Source organism: Bombus flavifrons, chromosome 8 (assembly GCF_040668555.2).
Source record: "Bombus flavifrons isolate JBK064 chromosome 8, iyBomFlav1_principal, whole genome shotgun sequence".
Lineage (NCBI taxonomy): Eukaryota > Metazoa > Arthropoda > Insecta > Hymenoptera > Apidae > Bombus > Bombus flavifrons.
This window is the reverse complement of record NC_138449.1, coordinates 11,074,989-11,092,687: the sequence shown is the minus strand read 5'-3', so window position 1 is coordinate 11,092,687 and position 17,699 is coordinate 11,074,989. Positions and strand designations below refer to the sequence as shown.

The following is a 17,699-nucleotide window of genomic DNA, read 5'->3' as shown; positions in this document are numbered from 1 at the left end:
GAGATATTCTTCTATCGAAAGTACAAGATCGGCGAGCGTATATGAAATTGCCACCTGTAACGTATCAAAAGAGGAAAGCTGTCGGAAGGTCCTTTTGAAGGATCGTTCGTACAGTAGCGAGAATCCTCGAGTAAAACAAATGTTGAGAAGCGTTGTAAACGAGCAGTCACGAAGACAATAGGAGGGGTGACCGACGTCCACGCTCCTCCTCATCCTCCCGATGGCATCAGCCGCGATCGTGCAAGCGAAGCTCCGGACCGAACGTTATATAATTGTGGCAGATTACTTCCAGCGTTGGTCACATGCATGCTGCCACACTGTGTGCTTACAAACGTTCTCCCGCAGTGGACATTCGACCACCGAACGACGTAAGCGTCGCAGCCACGAGGATGGAACAGCATCGAGGAAGAAACACTGGGATCACGTGGAAACGTCTCAAAGATCTCCTGCTAGATCTTCATTTAAATTCAGATCGTGTGTTTTATCGGTGAGTGCACGCATCATTTCGAATTGTTGATCGTTTTCGGGGTGGGGGGTGGGTTTTCATGGAGACGTTTCGATTTGGGGTGGAATAAGATATTCTTCTAGCTTTTTATACCTTTCAAACGAGGATTTTGCGTATTTTCTTCAACTTTTATATTATTCCACCGATTTTCGTAGTAATACGTCCGATCCATTGAACCTTTTTGAAAAAAATATTTTCTTGCGTTTACAGAATTTTACGACTCGTAAATTATTCGCGGAAAGGAAAAAATAGATCGGATGTCGGCAAATTGAACATGATCGCGTTCTTCTGTCGGAAGTGCATTATCTCCGTTTTCACGGTGCTCGTGATGCGCGCCTCATTTTGCATTGTCACCGAAACGTACCATATTTAGTCTGGTTGAAATAACAGGTTGTCTCGGAATGAATTGACATTAAAACGTGCCTCCGTTAACAGCAGTCTCATACGAAGAAGTTAATTGTCACGATAAAATCTATGACGATGGCGTATTTTTTATTAGAGTCCTATACGATATAAATTTAGTAGGAAAGTTCTCGTTCTTTCGAAATACTTCACTTTGTAGGGGAATTTATATCTCGTATAAATTCAATTCAAATGTGATTTGTGATTGTTGGTCGAATCGCAATTAGGATCAATTAATCTCCACGCGCCATAGAGTATGTTTTCAATAGGTAATTGCTCGAACTATGAAAACATAATAAATCTCGTTGTCGAATAATGACATTAGTGGCGTCGAGTTTCGGGGCTTGAACCTTGTACAATTTAATCCACTTAAGGTGAGATCATCGCGACCCTCTTAATTAGCTGAATCAAGAATGGTCGCTTTCGTTCCACGAAGTGGCCTATATTAGCTCATTGGTTCCTCTGGCGCCACCCTCTGCGTTTTCTTAATATTTCTATTAAAGATCATCTCTCTCGTTATCCAATTATAACGAGGAATTTTTTTCTACTTAATCGTTCGTTATTTACCAATTAAACTTTGTGTAATATCTCGACAAAAAGAAGTAAAACCTAAAATTGTTGATTTAGTACTTGAAATGTTGTTTCTAAGTCGATGCAAGTGTTTCAACGTACAAAAATTCCTTTTAAAATGAAAGTAGCTTAGATTTCAGCTTGCTACACGAGTTATAATACTTAAAGCAGCTCTACAAAAATTATCTTAAGCTTCTCAAATGACACTGTCTCCGCAATATTCTCTTGCAAAAAATGCTTCGTCCACAAAATAAAAAGTACTTTCCATAATCTATTTTTTGTTTTTTTTTTTTTTTTCGAAATATATGACTACTTACTATCTTGTGTCCCTGTGGAAGACGTTGATAAAAAGAAAGTGGTTTTTCCAACTTTTCCCAGTATTGGTTTGAGTATTGGAAAAAGACCCTGGCTGTGGCTGTTGGTGTGCTTCTGCATAAATTGTATCTGCGCACCTGGATTGTACTTCTGGAGGGAAGAATTCGACGACATCGAGCTCTTCGTGCCCGAAGACTCTGTGATACGTAGCGATGCCGCCTGGGTGAAGACACACTTCCGGGACGATTTCCGATACGAAAGTATCATCGTCACGGCCCCCAACGTTTTGGAGCCGGAAGTGCTGCGCTCGGTACATAGGCGATCATGAATTATACGAGTATCTACGAAGGTTCTTTTCTACTTTAACGCATGATTCTTGTCAAAATTTGTCAAGACTCACGAGATTTACCTAACACTTGGGATCTGTGAGCTGAACCTCCGTTAAATTAAGTCGGTTGTTGAACCGTGTTTCCTTTCTTTCAGATTAGCAAGATAGAACAGACAGTAAAATCAGTCATAGTGAACAATAACACCTGGGAAGATGTGTGTGCAGGGTAAGATATAAATGAATTAATCTTTAATCATTTGTTTTTTATTCTTCACTCGAATAGTAAATAAAGATCATATTGAATTACAGGTACTTCACGTGGTTCAACATGGACAACACGACAGACATCTTCAACGATCTCGATGTCACTACAGACATCCTGGTCGAATTGAACAACACGGTGCTAAAAAATGGATGTATATATCAATCCATCATACAACTTTGGGAAACCAGTATAAAGAAGGACGTTCGTAATTTGACGAAGAAGGAGGTGCTTGAGGACGTGACCAAAGTAATCAAGAACAAGTAAGTTTCGAAATAGACAAAGGACTCGACATTTCAACTCAATTCTTATATCACTTGATCTGTTGCAGGATCAACGATAATATCCTGCTGGATATTGCACCTCTGCTTTCGGGGATATTCTATGACAAGAAAGGTCGAGTTAAAGGTGCCAATGCAACTATTCTAAATTGGTTGCTGAAGAAATCTAATCCAAATTCAGCCAACTGGGAACTAGAGTTCATAAACCGCGTTCTCCATTCGAATATCACGTTTCCTCCAGGAATGGAGGTATATGCGATAGCTTCGCGAAGTTATATAGACTCTCTGCATCAAATATTGAACAGTAATCTCACGGTGTTATGCTGTGGAATATCTTTGATAGCAGTCTACGTAATGGCGATGATCGGTAAATGCAACGCGCTAGAACAACGAATTTATCTTTCAATAATGGGGGTGTTCGTGGTTGGTCAGGCGATTTTGTCCTCTTACGGAGTGTGTTACTACTTGGGTTACTCATATGGACCTATACATTCTATCCTTCCGTTTCTACTTCTTGGTATAGGCGTTGATAACATGTTCGTGATCATGCAAAGCCTGGAGAATCTCTCAGAAACTGATCAGTCTACGGATATTCCGATACGCATTGCTAAAACTATGCAACAGGCTGGTACGATGCTACATTATGTCATATCGTTTTTAGTATACACAGCGTAGTTTCTTCTTATCTTTTATTTTACATTTTTTTAAGGTATGTCGATCACTGTGACATCCTTCACGAACATTATCGCGTTTGCCTTTGGCATTACAACTGTGATGCCTACTCTCAGATCTTTCTACGCATTCGCCACATTAGGGATTTTATTTTTATACATATATGAAATTATATTCTTCGTGAGCTGTCTTGTATACGATGAAAAGAGGCTCGAAGATCGCAAGGACGGTTGCTTCTGTCGACCCAGACTAAACTGGAAACCCAACGAATGTAGTCAGAGAAATACTCAACAGATTATCTTCGAAAATTATATCGGCCCGGGAATCACCAAGATCACAGCAAAAGTAATTATCCTATTAATCACTGTCGGCTTCCTGTGCGTTAACACGTGGGCAGTATTTCAATTGGAGCAAAATTTCGACCCACTTTGGTATTTAAATCAAGACTCCTATCCGATTCAGTTTAACAACAAATTGAAACAGTATTTTCCAAAACATGGAAAACGAGCCGCAATTTATATGACCGGCGTAGATTACTACGAAGACCGTGAATCTCTTTCTCAGCTGGTAAAAGTTCTAAAACGTAATCGGTTCATTAACAATAGCACCCTTGAGCCATGGTTTATTGCCTATGAGAAATGGCTGAATGTTACTGGTAAAGGTGAGGCTTGATCTTGAAGTAATGCGATTTTAAAGATAACTCAATGGCAAAATTTTTATTATAGGTGATATTGAGAGCAAAGAAGAATATTATAATATTTTGACGGAATATTTACTTTTGACGAAAGAAGGTCAAGCATACATAAAAGATATCAATTTCGATAAATTACCGGCTGGAGAATATAATATAACGGTATTAATAAATTTTTCTGTACAATGTAGTTGTTCAATAGCTGCACGTCTCAAGGGATTCATTTTTATTTTTCTCAGACGTCGCAAATTCCTATACAACATGTTATGATTAACACAACATCGGAACAAATACAAGCGATGCAACTTATCAGGGAATCGGTTCAAGCAACGAATTTCTCTCATGGCCAGGATTATATAGCAATATTTTCGCCTGATTACGTTTCATGGACAGCAAACAAGGTAAAGACCCTAATTTTTTTTGTTTAATACATATTATACAATCTAATCATTACCTTTTTGTAGGTCATAGGAGAGGAATTGATCAGGAATTTAGGTCTAGAAATAGTGACCATCGGCGTAGTAATATTGATGTTCCTTAGAAACTTACGAGCATCATTTTGGGTGATTTGTTGCGTATTCTTTACACTTGTTGACTTACTGGGTACCATGTACTTTCTAAATTTGACCATAGAAATGTCCTCGAGTATCATGATTCTATTATGTGCGGGGCTGGCGGTTGACTATGCTGCACATATGGGATTAGAATTTATACGCGCAAAGGGTAGCAAAAAAGGTAAATGACGAGTTCTTTAACGTGCGAGACTGAAGAAAAGGATTATTACATGGATATATGTGAATGACATTTACAGAACGTGCAATAGCGACGCTTTCTATTGTTGGTCCAGCTGTATTTAACGGAGGTTTAAGTACGTTCCTAGCATTCGTTTTGCTAGGTTCTAGCGAAGCTTACATATTCAATACCTTCTTTAAGGTATTCTTAAAAAATTTATCTATTTTTATCAATAAAATTCTGTTAGCAAATTTTATAAGAATTGTACCATTTCAGTTATTCACGTGTGTAGTGATATTTGGTCTGTTTCACGGTCTGTTATTTTTACCAGTAATCTTAAGCATAGTCGGACCTGAAGAAAGAGGAAGAAAAGAAAGAAAAGAAACTGTAGTAAGAGAACACAATGGATATTGTAATGTTCCTTTATCTCAAAGTGAGAAAGGTGATATTTTATAAACAAAATTAGAAGCTACAAAATATTTATTTTTCTCTTTAATGATTTTCTACAATGATTTTTATTTCTTTAGAAGCAGGGACTGGAACTGCCAAATAAAATTTGACAATGTCTCAAAGACTGCTTAGATAAGTATTTGATTAGAAGATTCTAGAATATAAATTGCAATTACAAGCAATGCACATGTACTGTAAAACAGTAGTTTGTATATTCTTTGTTAATCTGTCCTTTTGTAAGAAAAAAAGAGAAAAAAATAAAAATGTACCCTTTAAAATAATAAATCCTAGTTATCTTTTTCGTCTACCTCTGACTTCTGTCCATTCATCTACAACTTGCATACCATCAGATGTTTCTTCTTCTTCAGAACTATTATTTTCTATAGCACAAGAGGTTTGAATTTTTTTTGCAGGTTCATTTGTAACAAGCCATGGTTGTAACGGTGGCAGTTTTGCAAGCTCTATCGTTACCAGATTTTCAGTATTTTCAGTACAATAACGATAAAACTTCAATAATTCTTCCGCAACTTGCATTGCACTATCGTCTTGAAGTACTGTATTGAAATGCTCATCCATGTAATCTTCTAATTCATTGGCAATTTCACTACTATTCAGGCCTTCTAGGGATAGAAAAATATCAAAAATTAGTCACAAAATAATTAATATCAAAAAATAGTACAAAATAAATGAGATAACGAACCGTTCATGTACATAACCTCTGTCATGTAAAAGCAAAAATCTATCGCCATTCTCTTTGCACCCATACCATGTTCCACTGCCATCTAATAAAAAGATATTCAGTAAATATAAGATATAAAAATATTTATATATATATTTGTATTTACATACATATATTTTATTGCAGATTTGAGGAAATAGATATTTACCCTTAAAGCAGTCCAATTACTGAAAATACGTTGTATAACCGAAAGGAAAAATTCTTTTGTGTTTGACATTTTATTTGCGACGAGAAATCCTTAACAACACTTACTAATAAAATTAATAACGATAAGTAATCACGACTACCTATTTAACACTACCCATCTTGAGTTGGCAAATCGGCCATGTGTTTTTAACGTTTCAGGTACAGTTAGGTCGTTAAGACCAGGTTAGATTTTACATTGTAAAGTTGCTCGTAGTTTATACGTTTATACATACGTATATGCTGAAATTTTTAGATAAAAATGTATTTCTAAGTATTTTAGACAGCTTTTATCAGTATTATAAGGTAAATATTCATTTTTTATTATTTAAATATAAAGAATAACATGCAAATGGTTATTTATTTTCTCCTAAATAATTTGTCACAAAGATATGTCAGACGCTTTTGAAGAGATACAGGCAATTAAAATAAAAAGAAACAGTCTACGAGAGAAATTGCAGAAAAGAAAACGCGAGAGACATGAATTATTTACTCTTACTTCTACAACACCAGTATCATCCTCCTTGACAAATGAATCACCTCTTTCTAATGGTAATTGAAGTTATTTCTTTTCATATATTTGAAATTGAATCTTAAATATAATTTTAAAGTCTTATTTAAGTGTTAAAAGTAAGATACAATTCTTTGTCAGATTCAATGGGACATTCACATCGATCCGACCACAGTGAATATGAAAGAGACGTGTTATGTATTCTACATGAATCATTACCCAATTTACCAATTACATCTGCAGAACTAATAGATCTACTTCGTAAAAATCTTAATGCGGATGTATCATCTCCAGATATTCACAAAATTTTGGAAAAGCTTGCAGCTCAAGATATTGTTAAGTTAGTAAGTTTCTGCATCATCCCAAATCAGAACTTCATATGCAGATAGATAATTGAATGCTTTTTCAGAATCAAGGAAGTAACAGAAAATGGTGTTTTTGGATATACAGTATTGTCAGTGGCAGAATCACAATCATCATATCAGTCTCAATCAGATGACACAGAAAATCCAGAGAGTGCAGAAACATCTGCATCTGAATTGAATGACTATGTACCTGCAGAGAAGCAACCCAAATTAGATAAGAAAAATACAGAGGATATAATGTCACTTATATCAATGCCTACTATTAGAGAAAAAGAAAATAAGAAGGTTGGAGAACAAATTTTAGACTTGTTATCAAAGCAAACATCTAAGGAGAAATCACTAGCTGAAAGATTTCGGTCTCAAGGAGGAGCACAAGTTATGGAGTTTTGTCCTCATGGTACAAGAGTAGATTGTGTCAAGTTAAATGGTGGACCAGGATTTGCAGAAAAGTGTAAAAAACTTCATTTCAAAAAAATTATTCAAAGTCACACAGATGAATCTTTAGGTGACTGTAGTTTTCTTAATACTTGCTTTCATATGGATACATGCAAGTATGTATTCTAAATGTAATAATTTTTAATTATAATGTAGAATCACTTCTTTGTTTTATTTAAATATTTTATTGTATAGATATGTTCATTACGAAGTGGATGGACCAACAACTCAACCAAAGGAGTCAAACGAAACAGACAATGCAAATAATAGTGCAGTGAATAAAGGTTTAACAGTAGATAGTAAAAATGGTAGTAGTACTGCATGTCCACCTCCTAGCGGATCATTAGGTAGTGAATTGACTCTTTATCCACCACAATGGATACAATGTGATTTACGTTATCTTGATATGACTGTCCTGGGTAAATTTGCTGTTATAATGGCTGACCCTCCATGGGACATACATATGGAATTACCATATGGTACCATGTCAGATGATGAAATGAGACAATTAGGTATACCTGCTCTTCAAGATGAAGGTCTCCTATTTTTATGGGTAACAGGGAGAGCAATGGAACTTGGTAGAGAGTGCCTACAATTGTGGGGATATGAAAGAGTAGATGAGATCATATGGGTGAAGACTAACCAATTACAAAGGATAATAAGAACTGGCAGAACAGGTCACTGGCTAAACCATGGCAAAGAACATTGCTTAGTCGGCATGAAAGGAAATCCGAGAATTAATCGAGGCTTGGATAGCGATGTTATAGTAGCCGAAGTTCGTGCAACCAGTCACAAACCTGACGAAATCTATGGAATCATCGAACGTATGAGCCCAGGAACAAGAAAAATAGAATTATTTGGTCGACCACATAATGTTCAACCTAATTGGATCACATTAGGCAATCAAGTAGATGGAGTTCACTTGATTGATCCACAACTTATTAAAGCCTTTAAAAAGCGTTATCCAGATGGAAATTCAATGAAACCTAGCAAACCGTAAGCATTTTAGACAATATAAAATAAGTGGATAATTATTTTATTACAAATGTTATAAGAATGGAATTGTGTTTAATAAAACTTGAATATAAATTCCCGATTTTCATTTTTTTATTCTGTTTTAAAATATCCATAAAAAAATAATTCCATTTTTAAATACATAAATGTGCATACCTATATAAATTGCATTTACAATTACGTTAGTCGATCCCCATTTTTTCTTACAATTAATATCAGAAATATTTGTACAGATTTATTAAAAATATTTAGTTCATATTTTAACTAGTATGTGTTTACATTTATATATATATATATATAAATATATATATTATTATTATCTTCACATTAGCACCTCTATTATATACTTAAATATATGAATATGTATATATATATATAATTTATATATTTTATATTAATACTATTTACTTTAAAATATATAAATAATACATAGGTAAGTACACATGTTAATATATAATAATTCTTTTAGATTGAAACTGGAATGTGATCTTTAAAGCATAATGAAATATGAGCGAATTTAACAATAATTTATGATACACACAGATGTTCCTAGTATGATGATTCAAACGTTTTTTTAATGGATATAAATTATATTTCTATTTATATATGATAATGTATGAACATAAAATAATAAATTCAAAGTTGTCTAATGTTAAACAAGATCAATGCTACTGCTACGCTTCTGTTTTAAAAAACTCCTTTTTAATGTTAATGAAAAATTATTTTCACTTGTTTTATTCATAGACAATCTAGTAGATCGATTTGTTTTTGATGGTGTTAAAATTTCCTCATTTTCTTTTTCACTGATGTCAATTACATTTTGCGATGGACTAATGTTGCATTTGTAAACTTTACTAAACGAATCAATCCAATGTCTTTTTCCATGTTCATCTTCTGTTATTAAAATCTGATCTCCAATTTTAAATCCATAATCAAACTTTTCATTCGTACTTATGCAGATTTGTTCCTTGAGTATAACAGGACAAAATAAATTGTACCTTTTACTTGAAGATCTTGTTCCACGAGTTATTGCAAAGCCAGTGTTAAAAAGAAAACACTGGAATTTCTAAAAATCATCATTTTTTTTCGCATGTATATATAAATTTGTATCCGTTTATTTACACATAATTAATAGAATCATTTACAAAATATTCTTACCATTCCCCTTGTATCTTTAAGCTGCCCTTGAGTGATTAACTCTGTTGCATTTTCAATGCATTTACTAGGATCATAATCTAGCTTTACATTAATTTTTGACTGAGCCAATTTGCATTCTGCATCACCCATGGTTTTATCTATATTTTTAAGTAAATTGGATATCAAATCATATGATTCTTTTAAGGATGTTTGATCTGCATGTGTTGCTACAGTATGCTTTAGTATTTCCTTAATCAATAAAGGGTATTTAACAATTCTTGATCTTGCTACATCTATATAAGTCCACAAATCTATTGAATGAGGAGATTCTAAACGTTTTTTTAAAAAAGATTGAAAACGTTTGTTTGTCAACCTTTTTTCATCTAACAAGTGTTTTGCCCATATTTGTGTTCGGCACCTTTCCAGGTATGGGTTTGTTAATGTTGGAATCTGAAAAAATTATGATAAAATAAATATGTAAGTTTGTAAACTGTGTTAAACATTCAATATAACATTTGTTTATTCAAACATTCAATAGGATTGATTATAACTAACCCAATTTAATATTGTAGATCCAACTGTTTCTGTAAATCCATATTTATCCCTTAAACCAATTAATTCATTTCTCAATCTATTATGTATTTCAATGAGTTGTGTTATATCTCCAAAAACTGTAACTAATTCATCAGAACTAAAAATACTACTAGATATCAGTGGTTGATAGTAAAAATCTTTGAGAACACATAAGTCATTAATGAATACATTTTCTCCACAATACAATTCATAAATTGCTTCTTGTCTTTTCACTTCTTTTCTGCTTAAAACATAATTAGGTTTATCCTTGATATTTGTATTTGCTACATCAAGTACCCAACTTCTGAGTGTAATATTATTAGAGTTTTCAATATTATTTTTGTGCCTAAGAAATAGAGTTGAATTAAATGAATATCCTTGAATTATGTTGAAAGTATATTTAATAATGTTTTTTATACTTTTTCTTTAATGTTCCTGTATCTGTTTCATTATTCACAAATGGCAAGTCTGGTGTATTTGGTTGAATTGTGAAAGATCTATGAAAATTATTTCCTTGTTTACTACCTAGAGTAGAAGATGAAAAGATGCTACTGGCCACTTCTGTAATTCTTCTTCTTTTTTTCTTTTTGCCTACATCCGATTCGATAGATATGTCCATTGAGTTGATACTAATAGCATCACTTTTTGGACGTTTTCTTGTTCGCTAATTTGTGAGTAGAATGTCATTTATAATTATAAACACCAACAATATACAAAAGTAACTATCAAATAAAAATTTATTTAAAAATCACTGATGAACCACCAGTCAAAATAAGCGTAAAAAATTCAATATATAATTAATAAAATTAAGAAATAAAACACTTATAATGTCATCAAACGTCTACTAAACTAATAGGTTAGTGAAGCTTCATATTTAAAATATCTTCGACAATACGTAAAAACTTACCAGCCAAAATTTTTTTCGAGGTTCTTGAAATGCATCTTTATTTGTATTGTTGCTATCATCATACATTTCCCCTAAACTTTTAAAAACTCACGTATAATTGAAATACATGCAGTTATTCATATTCCATAAGAGATAACTGATGAGATAACCGTTGGTGTAGATGTTAGCCTTTGAGAAGAACAGCACATTAGTTTAAACTTTACGAGTGTAAACTCTTAAATACTTTCTATTTATTCTAATATAATGGATACTTTCACTCTCATATTATGTATTATCTTTATATTATTTCTTATATGGTAGGAATTTTTTCACATTATTTAAATTACTAGAAGCGTCATTTGGTAGTTAATTAACCCTACCTTTCCTACATTTACTTTGTATTTAATTCGTAAATCTATTTTCTACATTTAATTTGTATCAAAATATTTCCTTAATCTATAACATTGTTGAATTAAAAAGGAAACATGCGAATGTAAATTTTTCTATAGGTTTCCGACAGTCTTTGTTTAATTATGCACGTTGGAGAAGGAGAAAATGACTGAATCCATTTTCAAACGTATAAGTATTTTGGATTGTGCCGCCATATCTACGTTGACACATTATCTAAAATTTTACAAATATTTTTACAAAAAATCTGCTTATTTTTGTATTAGTTCAGAAATAGATATTGTATATTTTATTATTCGGTAAAAAATTGTTTCTTTTCGGATATTTATATTTGTCTTTAAACACGTGTTAAATGACGAGGTTAGGGCAGGTAACTTAATATTTAAAAACAAATACCTAGTATATTTATATCTACTTCGTAATTGCAGCCTTTTTTATTAATTTTTTTTTCAGGAAAAACATTTCCATGGAACGGCAATGCGAACGCCGTTTTAAGAAATCTATTAATACGCAAACTATGAATACAAAGGATAAAAAAACTGATCAGCGTATGACCCCACACACAGAGCGTAATGCGTCTGGTCGAAATTGGGAAATGTTTAAAAATTTAGTACTTCATTCATCACCATCAGGTTCAGATTCTACTGATAAAGAAAATGTTAATAAGAAGAATTCTTCACATCAAAAGTCAAGAAAAAAGCATTATTCATCTGTATTGAATGTAGATCATATGTCACATAATGAAGAAGAAATAGTTTACGATGAAAATAAAAAGAAGCTAACAAAACAGATAGCAATAGATTGTGAAATGGTTGGCATAGGAGATGGCAGTGCAAGTATGTTAGCTAGAGTATCTATTGTCAACCGTCATGGTTTTTGTGTTTATGATAAATATGTGAAACCAAGAGAACCTGTTCAAGATTATAGAACTAGAGTTAGTGGTATTAGGCCTCATGATCTTCAAAATGGAGAAGAATTTCAGATTGTTCAGAATGAAGTAGCAGAAATTTTAAGAGGTCGCACTGTAGTTGGTCATGCATTAAAACATGATCTTGATGTACTATATCTTTCTCATCCAAGGAAATATTTACGAGATACTTCCAGATTTAAAACCTTCAGACAGTTATCTGGAGGGTATACCCCTAGTTTGAAGAAACTTGCACATGAATTATTAGGCAAAGAAATACAAACAGGAGAACATAACTCTATCGAAGATGCAAGAGTTGCAATGCAGTTGTACGTGCTATACAAAAATATGTGGGAATCTGAATTTTATTCTAAACGATAATTTATACTATAACGAAGGATCTATCTCTATTATCTATCTTTTAAATACAAGATTATAAAAAATACATAGAGAATAGGTTTATTTTATATAAAATAATTTTGTATCAGACATTTGAATTTATCTTATGATCAAATTCAATAATAATAATATCATTTTATTTCATGAATTTTAAGTCTACCTATACAGTGTGCCTGTTTTATCCATATGTGACTAAATATCTTTAAAAATATGCAAGATATGTAATAAAAAATAAATGATAAATGTAATAAAAAAGGTTTATTTAAGAGCTCAAAATGTTCATAGGCCCTTTCAAGGTCATTCCATGATCACATAAATATCAGCAGTACATGTTTCCTAATATGCTACAACTTTTACCTGAACCATTTTTTCGTATTTTGTATATTTTTCAAAATATTTAATTGTATATAGATAAAACGTAAACATTGCATATGTTTAATTAAAACTGTAATCTATGTAAATAAAATACTGTTATCAGAATGTACAAAAAGGGAAAAAAATATATTTTCAAAATATATTTTCTTTTTGATAAAGATTTTACATGATTATTTTATTTTTTCAAGTCAATTATAAATAATTGAATTACATACAGATGCGTGATTCATAAATATTTGCGTAATGAGAACGATAAGAAGGAAATCTATGATTTTCCACTATCATTGTTTCTTATAGTGATTCTATGAACGCACTTTTATTAACAAAAAATTCGAATGACATGCAAGAAATACCACAGTATACAGTACTAGCTTATTTTTGTTTTCTATTATCAGAGATGCTCAATCTTTACGTCAATTCGGCTCTTTCTTCCTTATAAAAGAAGAAAAAGGATCTGTATAAAGTATAAGCCAAATCGTCCCAAACATAAATGCCAATGTAGAATTCCATCACCCTTAGTGGATATCGCAAATTAACCTTTTGCACTCGGCATATCTAGGCATATTTCTCATTTCTCTATTTGTTTCTTTTTTCCTACAATGTGGAGGCGAAACTTTAGGGAAATATATATTTCTAAAAAATTTGGAGCTTGTGTAATTTTGTGCTATATAATCACTTATAATCTCTTTGTGTCCCGTTAGGGGAGATATCCGAGTTGTTTGCTAAATTTACAGCGTACCCTTAGAGGAGACAGTCGAGTATAAAGAGTTAAAATTCGTGTCGGACGGTGTAATTAATTAAAAGTCAAGCTTTGTTGGCAAAGTGACATTCGAACAATTTTCCTTCGACTTTAGAATACAAATACAACTGTCCTTTCTTGAACGAAATATGTGGAGTATGGGTAAATTCAAACATGATGACAGCATATTATGGGAACATATTACATACATCAATCGAAAATCCTATTCTTGGTTTTAACGACCCTCCTATCAGCATCTGGGCTTTTTATTTTATTGATATATAGGTACAATAAAAAAAGAATTAAAATATTTTGTGGAAATTACCATTAATACGAATCATTATTTGTTGATCGAAGTTACGATTTGTTTTAAAATTTTGGTGGTGTAAAAAAGATTTCCCTCGCATGCAAGATATGTTACGAGAGGAAAACGAAAAATTAGAAATTCATACAAGCGATGTACTGCGTAAAAAGCGTGTGTATGGGTGTGTATTACAAGCATCTTGCAAAGACCTCAGGAATCGGTGCAATGACTCCGATCATTACAAATATTCATAAAGATTGTTTTATGAATTTTGTAGGTGATTTCGTAAATTATCGGATCTTATAACTATAGGCCAACAAAGTCATTAATGACTATCCTATTCGATGTTAAAAATTTGATGTCACGGCATAATGTAATGTTTAAATTTAAACGCGTTGATTAAAAATTCGATCGTCTGCAATGCTGTTATAAGTAAAAGATGTTGTTGCAGTGTTTAAAGTTGTTATCAACTCTTGTCCCTTTTATCTGTTATATATTTGGAAGTATGACGCGATAGTGGGAAAATGAAATCGATTGGTGAATGTATTTTTATCAGACTGCTTTTGTTCTTTTAGAAAATTAATTCAAGCTTTTTGTATATGTAGAAGCTAAACATATGTATATAATGGACATGTACTAAAAATATATTACAAAAAATAAATGTTATATATGATTTTGAAAGCGACTGATCACATGACGCCACGAAAAGAGTTATCATCTAAAAGTAATAAAAAAACTCCTTTACCGTTTCAAAGTTAATGCAACAGCACGTTTCCAAAGAAGGAACAAGGCCGCTGATCGTCGTTACTTGCCATAGCTAGAATTTTATATGCACATCTCTTATATAGTAAACATACAGAGTACATGACGACCTTGTTATCAGCATCAGCCACTTTTTGAACGATACACTTCGACTTTCCGTATACTGATTATTTTACGCTTGATCACTTCATATTTGTTCGCTGACTATAATACACGAGTACTGCTAGCAATTCAACACGCGATTATTTAATTTTTCCTCTGGTAAGTAAATCGTTGCATCAGTCAACATAACTCGCATTCTACTAAATCAGAATAATCTACAAATACAAATCGCGCTTTCTATTTACTTCTCTCAAATATGTATATCGCGATATTTTGCTACATTCTATTGCAAGCATTTTTACGTCGATTGAAATATGTTTTACTATCCAATGTAAGAATGTCAGTAGTAAGGAAAGTGTTCTGTAAGAGAAAAAAGAAGAAACGTTCACGTTCGTTACTTTCAATCGTTGCACCTTTCCATTTGCAGCTTGACCGGGTCTACTAGTACACTACACGATATCATTAACGATTAAATCTGTATTTTCAGTCTCGTTGGATATCATTTTTGGAAGTGACAAGTGACACGTGCATCAAAAACTACTTTTTATATCACCATTTGGCTGTTATTGAATCAAGACAGAAGTCCTCGAAAGAATAAGAAATTACAGGTGTTGTCCAGAACAAGTGCATTTCAAAATTTCCAGGTTTTGTCGAATTCTTCAGAAATATGAAGATCGCCGTGATCGGTGCTGGATCAGCTGGTCTTGCTGCTTTACGGCATTGCACTTCCGGTACATACGACACTGAGGTAATATGCTACGAAAAAACTGATCAAGTAGGCGGTACATGGGTTTACAGGGAAGAAACTGGTTTAGATCGATACGGTTTACCAATACATACTAGTATGTACAAAAATTTAAGGCAAGTCAACTAGAGAATAATACTAAATGCACGATAAACTGTTCACTTATTGTGTTATTTTTAATGATGTATTCGATTGTTTGTACTACATAGAACGAATCTTCCGAAGGAAGTTATGGGGTATCCTGATTATCCTGTTCCCGATACTCCCGACAGTTATTTGACTCGCACGCAAATACTTGAATTTTTAAATTCTTACTGCAATCATTTTAATCTTCGCCAGTATATCCGGGTATTTAATAATTTTTAAGAATATGAATTATGTTGTTTATTACCGCAGAAAATATTCAAGAGTGTATTTTGCAGTTTTTTCATAACGTGGAATTAGTGGAGCCATCGACAGGGAACCGGAAGTGGACGATTAAAGTAAAAAATCTAGAAAAAGATACTGTCTTAACAGAGTCATTTGATGCAGTTATGGTGTGTAATGGTCATTACTTCGAGCCCAGTACGCCAAATTTAAAAGGTCAGAAGACTTTCCAAGGGCAGCAATTGCATAGTCATGATTATAGGATGCCGGATATTTTTACCGATAAGACTGTACTTGTACTTGGCGCCGGGCCTTCCGGTATGTAATATTACCTGCGGCCTTTGGTTTTTGTTGTAAAATGCCTTTTTAATATTGCTTTTATGAAAACAACAGGAATGGATTTGGCTTTGGAAATATCAAGGAAAGCAAAGCGTGTAATTTTAAGTCACCACCTGAAGGATCCTATAGGCACTGTATTTCCTGAAAATGTTGTTCAGGTAACTGATGAAAAGCAAATAAAGCACACATGTAAGAAATCTTATTTCAATTTTTATCTTTCTAGAAACCAGATGTAAAAGAAGTGACTGAACACGATGTTCTTTTCGAAGATGACAGTAAAGAAACTGTGGATGTGCTTTTTTATTGTACAGGTAATTATCGTTCAACTTTATTTATAAAACGATAATTTAATCTTTCTTTTCGATCAAAGGGTATAAATATAGTTTCCCCTTTTTGAGCGAAAAATGTGGAGTACGGGTAGATTCCAATATGGTGACACCATTATGGAAACATTTAGTATCGATCGAAAATCCCACCCTGGCCTTGGTTGGTCTTCCCTTCTATGTTTGCGCTTTCAGCATGTTCGATCTGCAGGTGTGACAGAAAGAAAAATTGATATTGTAACGTTTTTTTATCGTATGAACTACCTTAGTATGAGTCACTTATTTATTGATCAAAGGTCCGTTTTATCTTGCAATATTGGTTTGGCAAGAAAGACTTTCCTTCTAAAGCGAATATGTTACAAGAAGAAGCGGAAGAATTTGAAAATCGCAGAAAAGAGGGCTTGGAAAAAAGACACTTCCACATGATGGGATTTAAGCAGGGCCATTACTATGACGATCTAGCAAATACTGCGGGAATAACACCATTGCCACCGGTTCTTACAAAATTGCACAACGAAAGCAGTACGCGCTTCTTAGATGACCTGGTGCATTATCGAGAAAGTAGATATAGGATCATCGATGACTATAATTTTATTCAGCTTTGAAATGATATATTTTGTTCGCAATAAAGAATAAACATTCTCCGATTTTATACAATTAGTATAAAGATATTTTGTGCTGAATAGATCCAATTATAGAGATTATATAAAACAGACTGAAAGCTACATTCTTATCCTATTTTATAATATTAACGATGATATGATAGATGAATTGTACACCTTTTTGTTACGTAATAATATAATAGTAGATCAGAAAAGATTTTTTGCATTAAAGTCAGTCATATTTCGTACATTTTCCTAAAATAACTTGAATCCTGTT

At 32.9% G+C, this 17,699-nt stretch overlaps 6 protein-coding genes across 13 annotated transcripts; 4 read left to right on the top strand and 2 right to left on the bottom strand.

Annotated features, from left to right (window-relative positions):
• Nucleotides 1-47: 47 nt before the first annotated feature.
• Nucleotides 48-5,493, top strand: LOC138182587 (patched domain-containing protein 3). Of its 2 annotated transcripts, none has more exons than XM_069118591.1 (12): nt 48-487; nt 1,856-2,102; nt 2,276-2,346; nt 2,430-2,645; nt 2,714-3,291; nt 3,373-3,996; nt 4,061-4,188; nt 4,266-4,427; nt 4,491-4,761; nt 4,838-4,959; nt 5,035-5,200; nt 5,286-5,493. In XM_069118591.1, the coding sequence occupies exons 1-12, from the start codon at nt 303-305 to the stop codon at nt 5,309-5,311; spliced, it is 2,796 nt and encodes a 931-aa protein (XP_068974692.1). In that variant the 5' UTR covers nt 48-302; the 3' UTR covers nt 5,312-5,493. The 2 variants fall into 2 exon arrangements, with proteins under 2 accessions (XP_068974692.1, XP_068974693.1); XM_069118592.1 differs by lacking the exon at nt 48-487 and adding an exon at nt 870-1,281 and having other exon boundaries at nt 1,856-2,141.
• On the bottom strand, nt 5,221-6,302 carry LOC138182597 (pre-rRNA-processing protein TSR2 homolog). 2 transcript variants are annotated; one of them, XM_069118621.1, is made up of 3 exons: nt 6,096-6,302; nt 5,909-5,990; nt 5,221-5,828 (listed from the first exon to the last, which is right to left on the bottom strand). In XM_069118621.1, exons 1-3 carry the CDS (start codon nt 6,162-6,164, stop codon nt 5,500-5,502), a joined length of 480 nt encoding a protein of 159 aa, XP_068974722.1. In that variant the 5' UTR covers nt 6,165-6,302; the 3' UTR covers nt 5,221-5,499. The 2 variants fall into 2 exon arrangements, with proteins under 2 accessions (XP_068974722.1, XP_068974723.1); XM_069118622.1 differs by having other exon boundaries at nt 5,221-5,825.
• On the top strand, nt 6,287-9,038 carry Mettl3 (methyltransferase like 3). 2 transcript variants are annotated; one of them, XM_069118602.1, is made up of 6 exons: nt 6,287-6,436; nt 6,521-6,682; nt 6,783-6,985; nt 7,031-7,557; nt 7,637-8,437; nt 8,925-9,038. In XM_069118602.1, the coding sequence occupies exons 2-6, from the start codon at nt 6,523-6,525 to the stop codon at nt 8,947-8,949; spliced, it is 1,716 nt and encodes a 571-aa protein (XP_068974703.1). In that variant the 5' UTR covers nt 6,287-6,436; nt 6,521-6,522; the 3' UTR covers nt 8,950-9,038. The 2 variants fall into 2 exon arrangements, with proteins under 2 accessions (XP_068974703.1, XP_068974704.1); XM_069118603.1 differs by having other exon boundaries at nt 6,288-6,436; nt 6,783-6,981; nt 7,051-7,557.
• A 58-nt stretch (nt 9,039-9,096) lies between these two features.
• LOC138182591 (rho guanine nucleotide exchange factor 3) lies at nt 9,097-15,055 on the bottom strand. 2 transcript variants are annotated; one of them, XM_069118604.1, is made up of 6 exons: nt 14,929-15,055; nt 11,073-11,240; nt 10,585-10,829; nt 10,148-10,511; nt 9,614-10,042; nt 9,097-9,521 (listed from the first exon to the last, which is right to left on the bottom strand). In XM_069118604.1, exons 2-6 carry the CDS (start codon nt 11,136-11,138, stop codon nt 9,108-9,110), a joined length of 1,518 nt encoding a protein of 505 aa, XP_068974705.1. In that variant the 5' UTR covers nt 11,139-11,240; nt 14,929-15,055; the 3' UTR covers nt 9,097-9,107. The 2 variants fall into 2 exon arrangements, with proteins under 2 accessions (XP_068974705.1, XP_068974706.1); XM_069118605.1 differs by lacking the exon at nt 11,073-11,240 and having other exon boundaries at nt 14,929-15,019.
• On the top strand, nt 11,233-13,300 carry LOC138182596 (RNA exonuclease 4). Of its 3 annotated transcripts, none has more exons than XM_069118619.1 (3): nt 11,233-11,368; nt 11,561-11,819; nt 11,913-13,300. In XM_069118619.1, the coding sequence occupies exons 2-3, from the start codon at nt 11,812-11,814 to the stop codon at nt 12,745-12,747; spliced, it is 843 nt and encodes a 280-aa protein (XP_068974720.1). In that variant the 5' UTR covers nt 11,233-11,368; nt 11,561-11,811; the 3' UTR covers nt 12,748-13,300. The 3 variants fall into 3 exon arrangements, with proteins under 3 accessions (XP_068974720.1, XP_068974721.1, XP_068974719.1); XM_069118620.1 differs by having other exon boundaries at nt 11,561-11,829; XM_069118618.1 differs by lacking the exon at nt 11,561-11,819.
• A 16-nt stretch (nt 15,056-15,071) lies between the features above and the next one.
• Nucleotides 15,072-17,627, top strand: LOC138182595 (senecionine N-oxygenase). Of its 2 annotated transcripts, none has more exons than XM_069118616.1 (8): nt 15,072-15,206; nt 15,475-15,908; nt 16,002-16,140; nt 16,215-16,476; nt 16,552-16,655; nt 16,721-16,808; nt 16,868-17,031; nt 17,117-17,627. In XM_069118616.1, the coding sequence occupies exons 2-8, from the start codon at nt 15,715-15,717 to the stop codon at nt 17,423-17,425; spliced, it is 1,260 nt and encodes a 419-aa protein (XP_068974717.1). In that variant the 5' UTR covers nt 15,072-15,206; nt 15,475-15,714; the 3' UTR covers nt 17,426-17,627. The 2 variants fall into 2 exon arrangements, with proteins under 2 accessions (XP_068974717.1, XP_068974718.1); XM_069118617.1 differs by having other exon boundaries at nt 15,128-15,206; nt 15,692-15,908.
• Nucleotides 17,628-17,699: the final 72 nt, after the last annotated feature.

Coding starts and splice junctions, on each gene's coding strand:
- LOC138182587 (XM_069118591.1), top strand. CDS start 303: ATGCATGCTGCCACACTGTGTGCTTACAAACGTTCTCCCGCAGTGGAC. Junction 2,103..2,275: donor AGCCGGAAGTGCTGCGCTCG/GTACATAGGCGA, acceptor CCTTTCTTTCAG/ATTAGCAAGATAGAACAGAC. Junction 5,201..5,285: donor TTTATCTCAAAGTGAGAAAG/GTGATATTTTAT, acceptor TTATTTCTTTAG/AAGCAGGGACTGGAACTGCC.
- LOC138182597 (XM_069118621.1), bottom strand. CDS start 6,164: ATGTCAAACACAAAAGAATTTTTCCTTTCGGTTATACAACGTATTTTC. Junction 5,991..6,095: donor GTAATTGGACTGCTTTAAGG/GTAAATATCTAT, acceptor TCTTTTTATTAG/ATGGCAGTGGAACATGGTAT. Junction 5,829..5,908: donor AGAGGTTATGTACATGAACG/GTTCGTTATCTC, acceptor TTCTATCCCTAG/AAGGCCTGAATAGTAGTGAA.
- Mettl3 (XM_069118602.1), top strand. CDS start 6,523: ATGTCAGACGCTTTTGAAGAGATACAGGCAATTAAAATAAAAAGAAAC. Junction 6,986..7,030: donor CTCAAGATATTGTTAAGTTA/GTAAGTTTCTGC, acceptor ATATGCAGATAG/ATAATTGAATGCTTTTTCAG. Junction 8,438..8,924: donor TCAATGAAACCTAGCAAACC/GTAAGCATTTTA, acceptor TAATTCTTTTAG/ATTGAAACTGGAATGTGATC.
- LOC138182591 (XM_069118604.1), bottom strand. CDS start 11,138: ATGTATGATGATAGCAACAATACAAATAAAGATGCATTTCAAGAACCT. Junction 10,830..11,072: donor CTCGAAAAAAATTTTGGCTG/GTAAGTTTTTAC, acceptor CTCACAAATTAG/CGAACAAGAAAACGTCCAAA. Junction 10,512..10,584: donor ACAGGAACATTAAAGAAAAA/GTATAAAAAACA, acceptor TCTATTTCTTAG/GCACAAAAATAATATTGAAA.
- LOC138182596 (XM_069118618.1), top strand. CDS start 11,316: ATGGATACTTTCACTCTCATATTATGTATTATCTTTATATTATTTCTT. Junction 11,369..11,912: donor TTTATATTATTTCTTATATG/GTAGGAATTTTT, acceptor TTTTTTTTTCAG/GAAAAACATTTCCATGGAAC.
- LOC138182595 (XM_069118616.1), top strand. CDS start 15,715: ATGAAGATCGCCGTGATCGGTGCTGGATCAGCTGGTCTTGCTGCTTTA. Junction 15,909..16,001: donor AGTATGTACAAAAATTTAAG/GCAAGTCAACTA, acceptor TGTACTACATAG/AACGAATCTTCCGAAGGAAG. Junction 17,032..17,116: donor TCAGCATGTTCGATCTGCAG/GTGTGACAGAAA, acceptor TATTGATCAAAG/GTCCGTTTTATCTTGCAATA.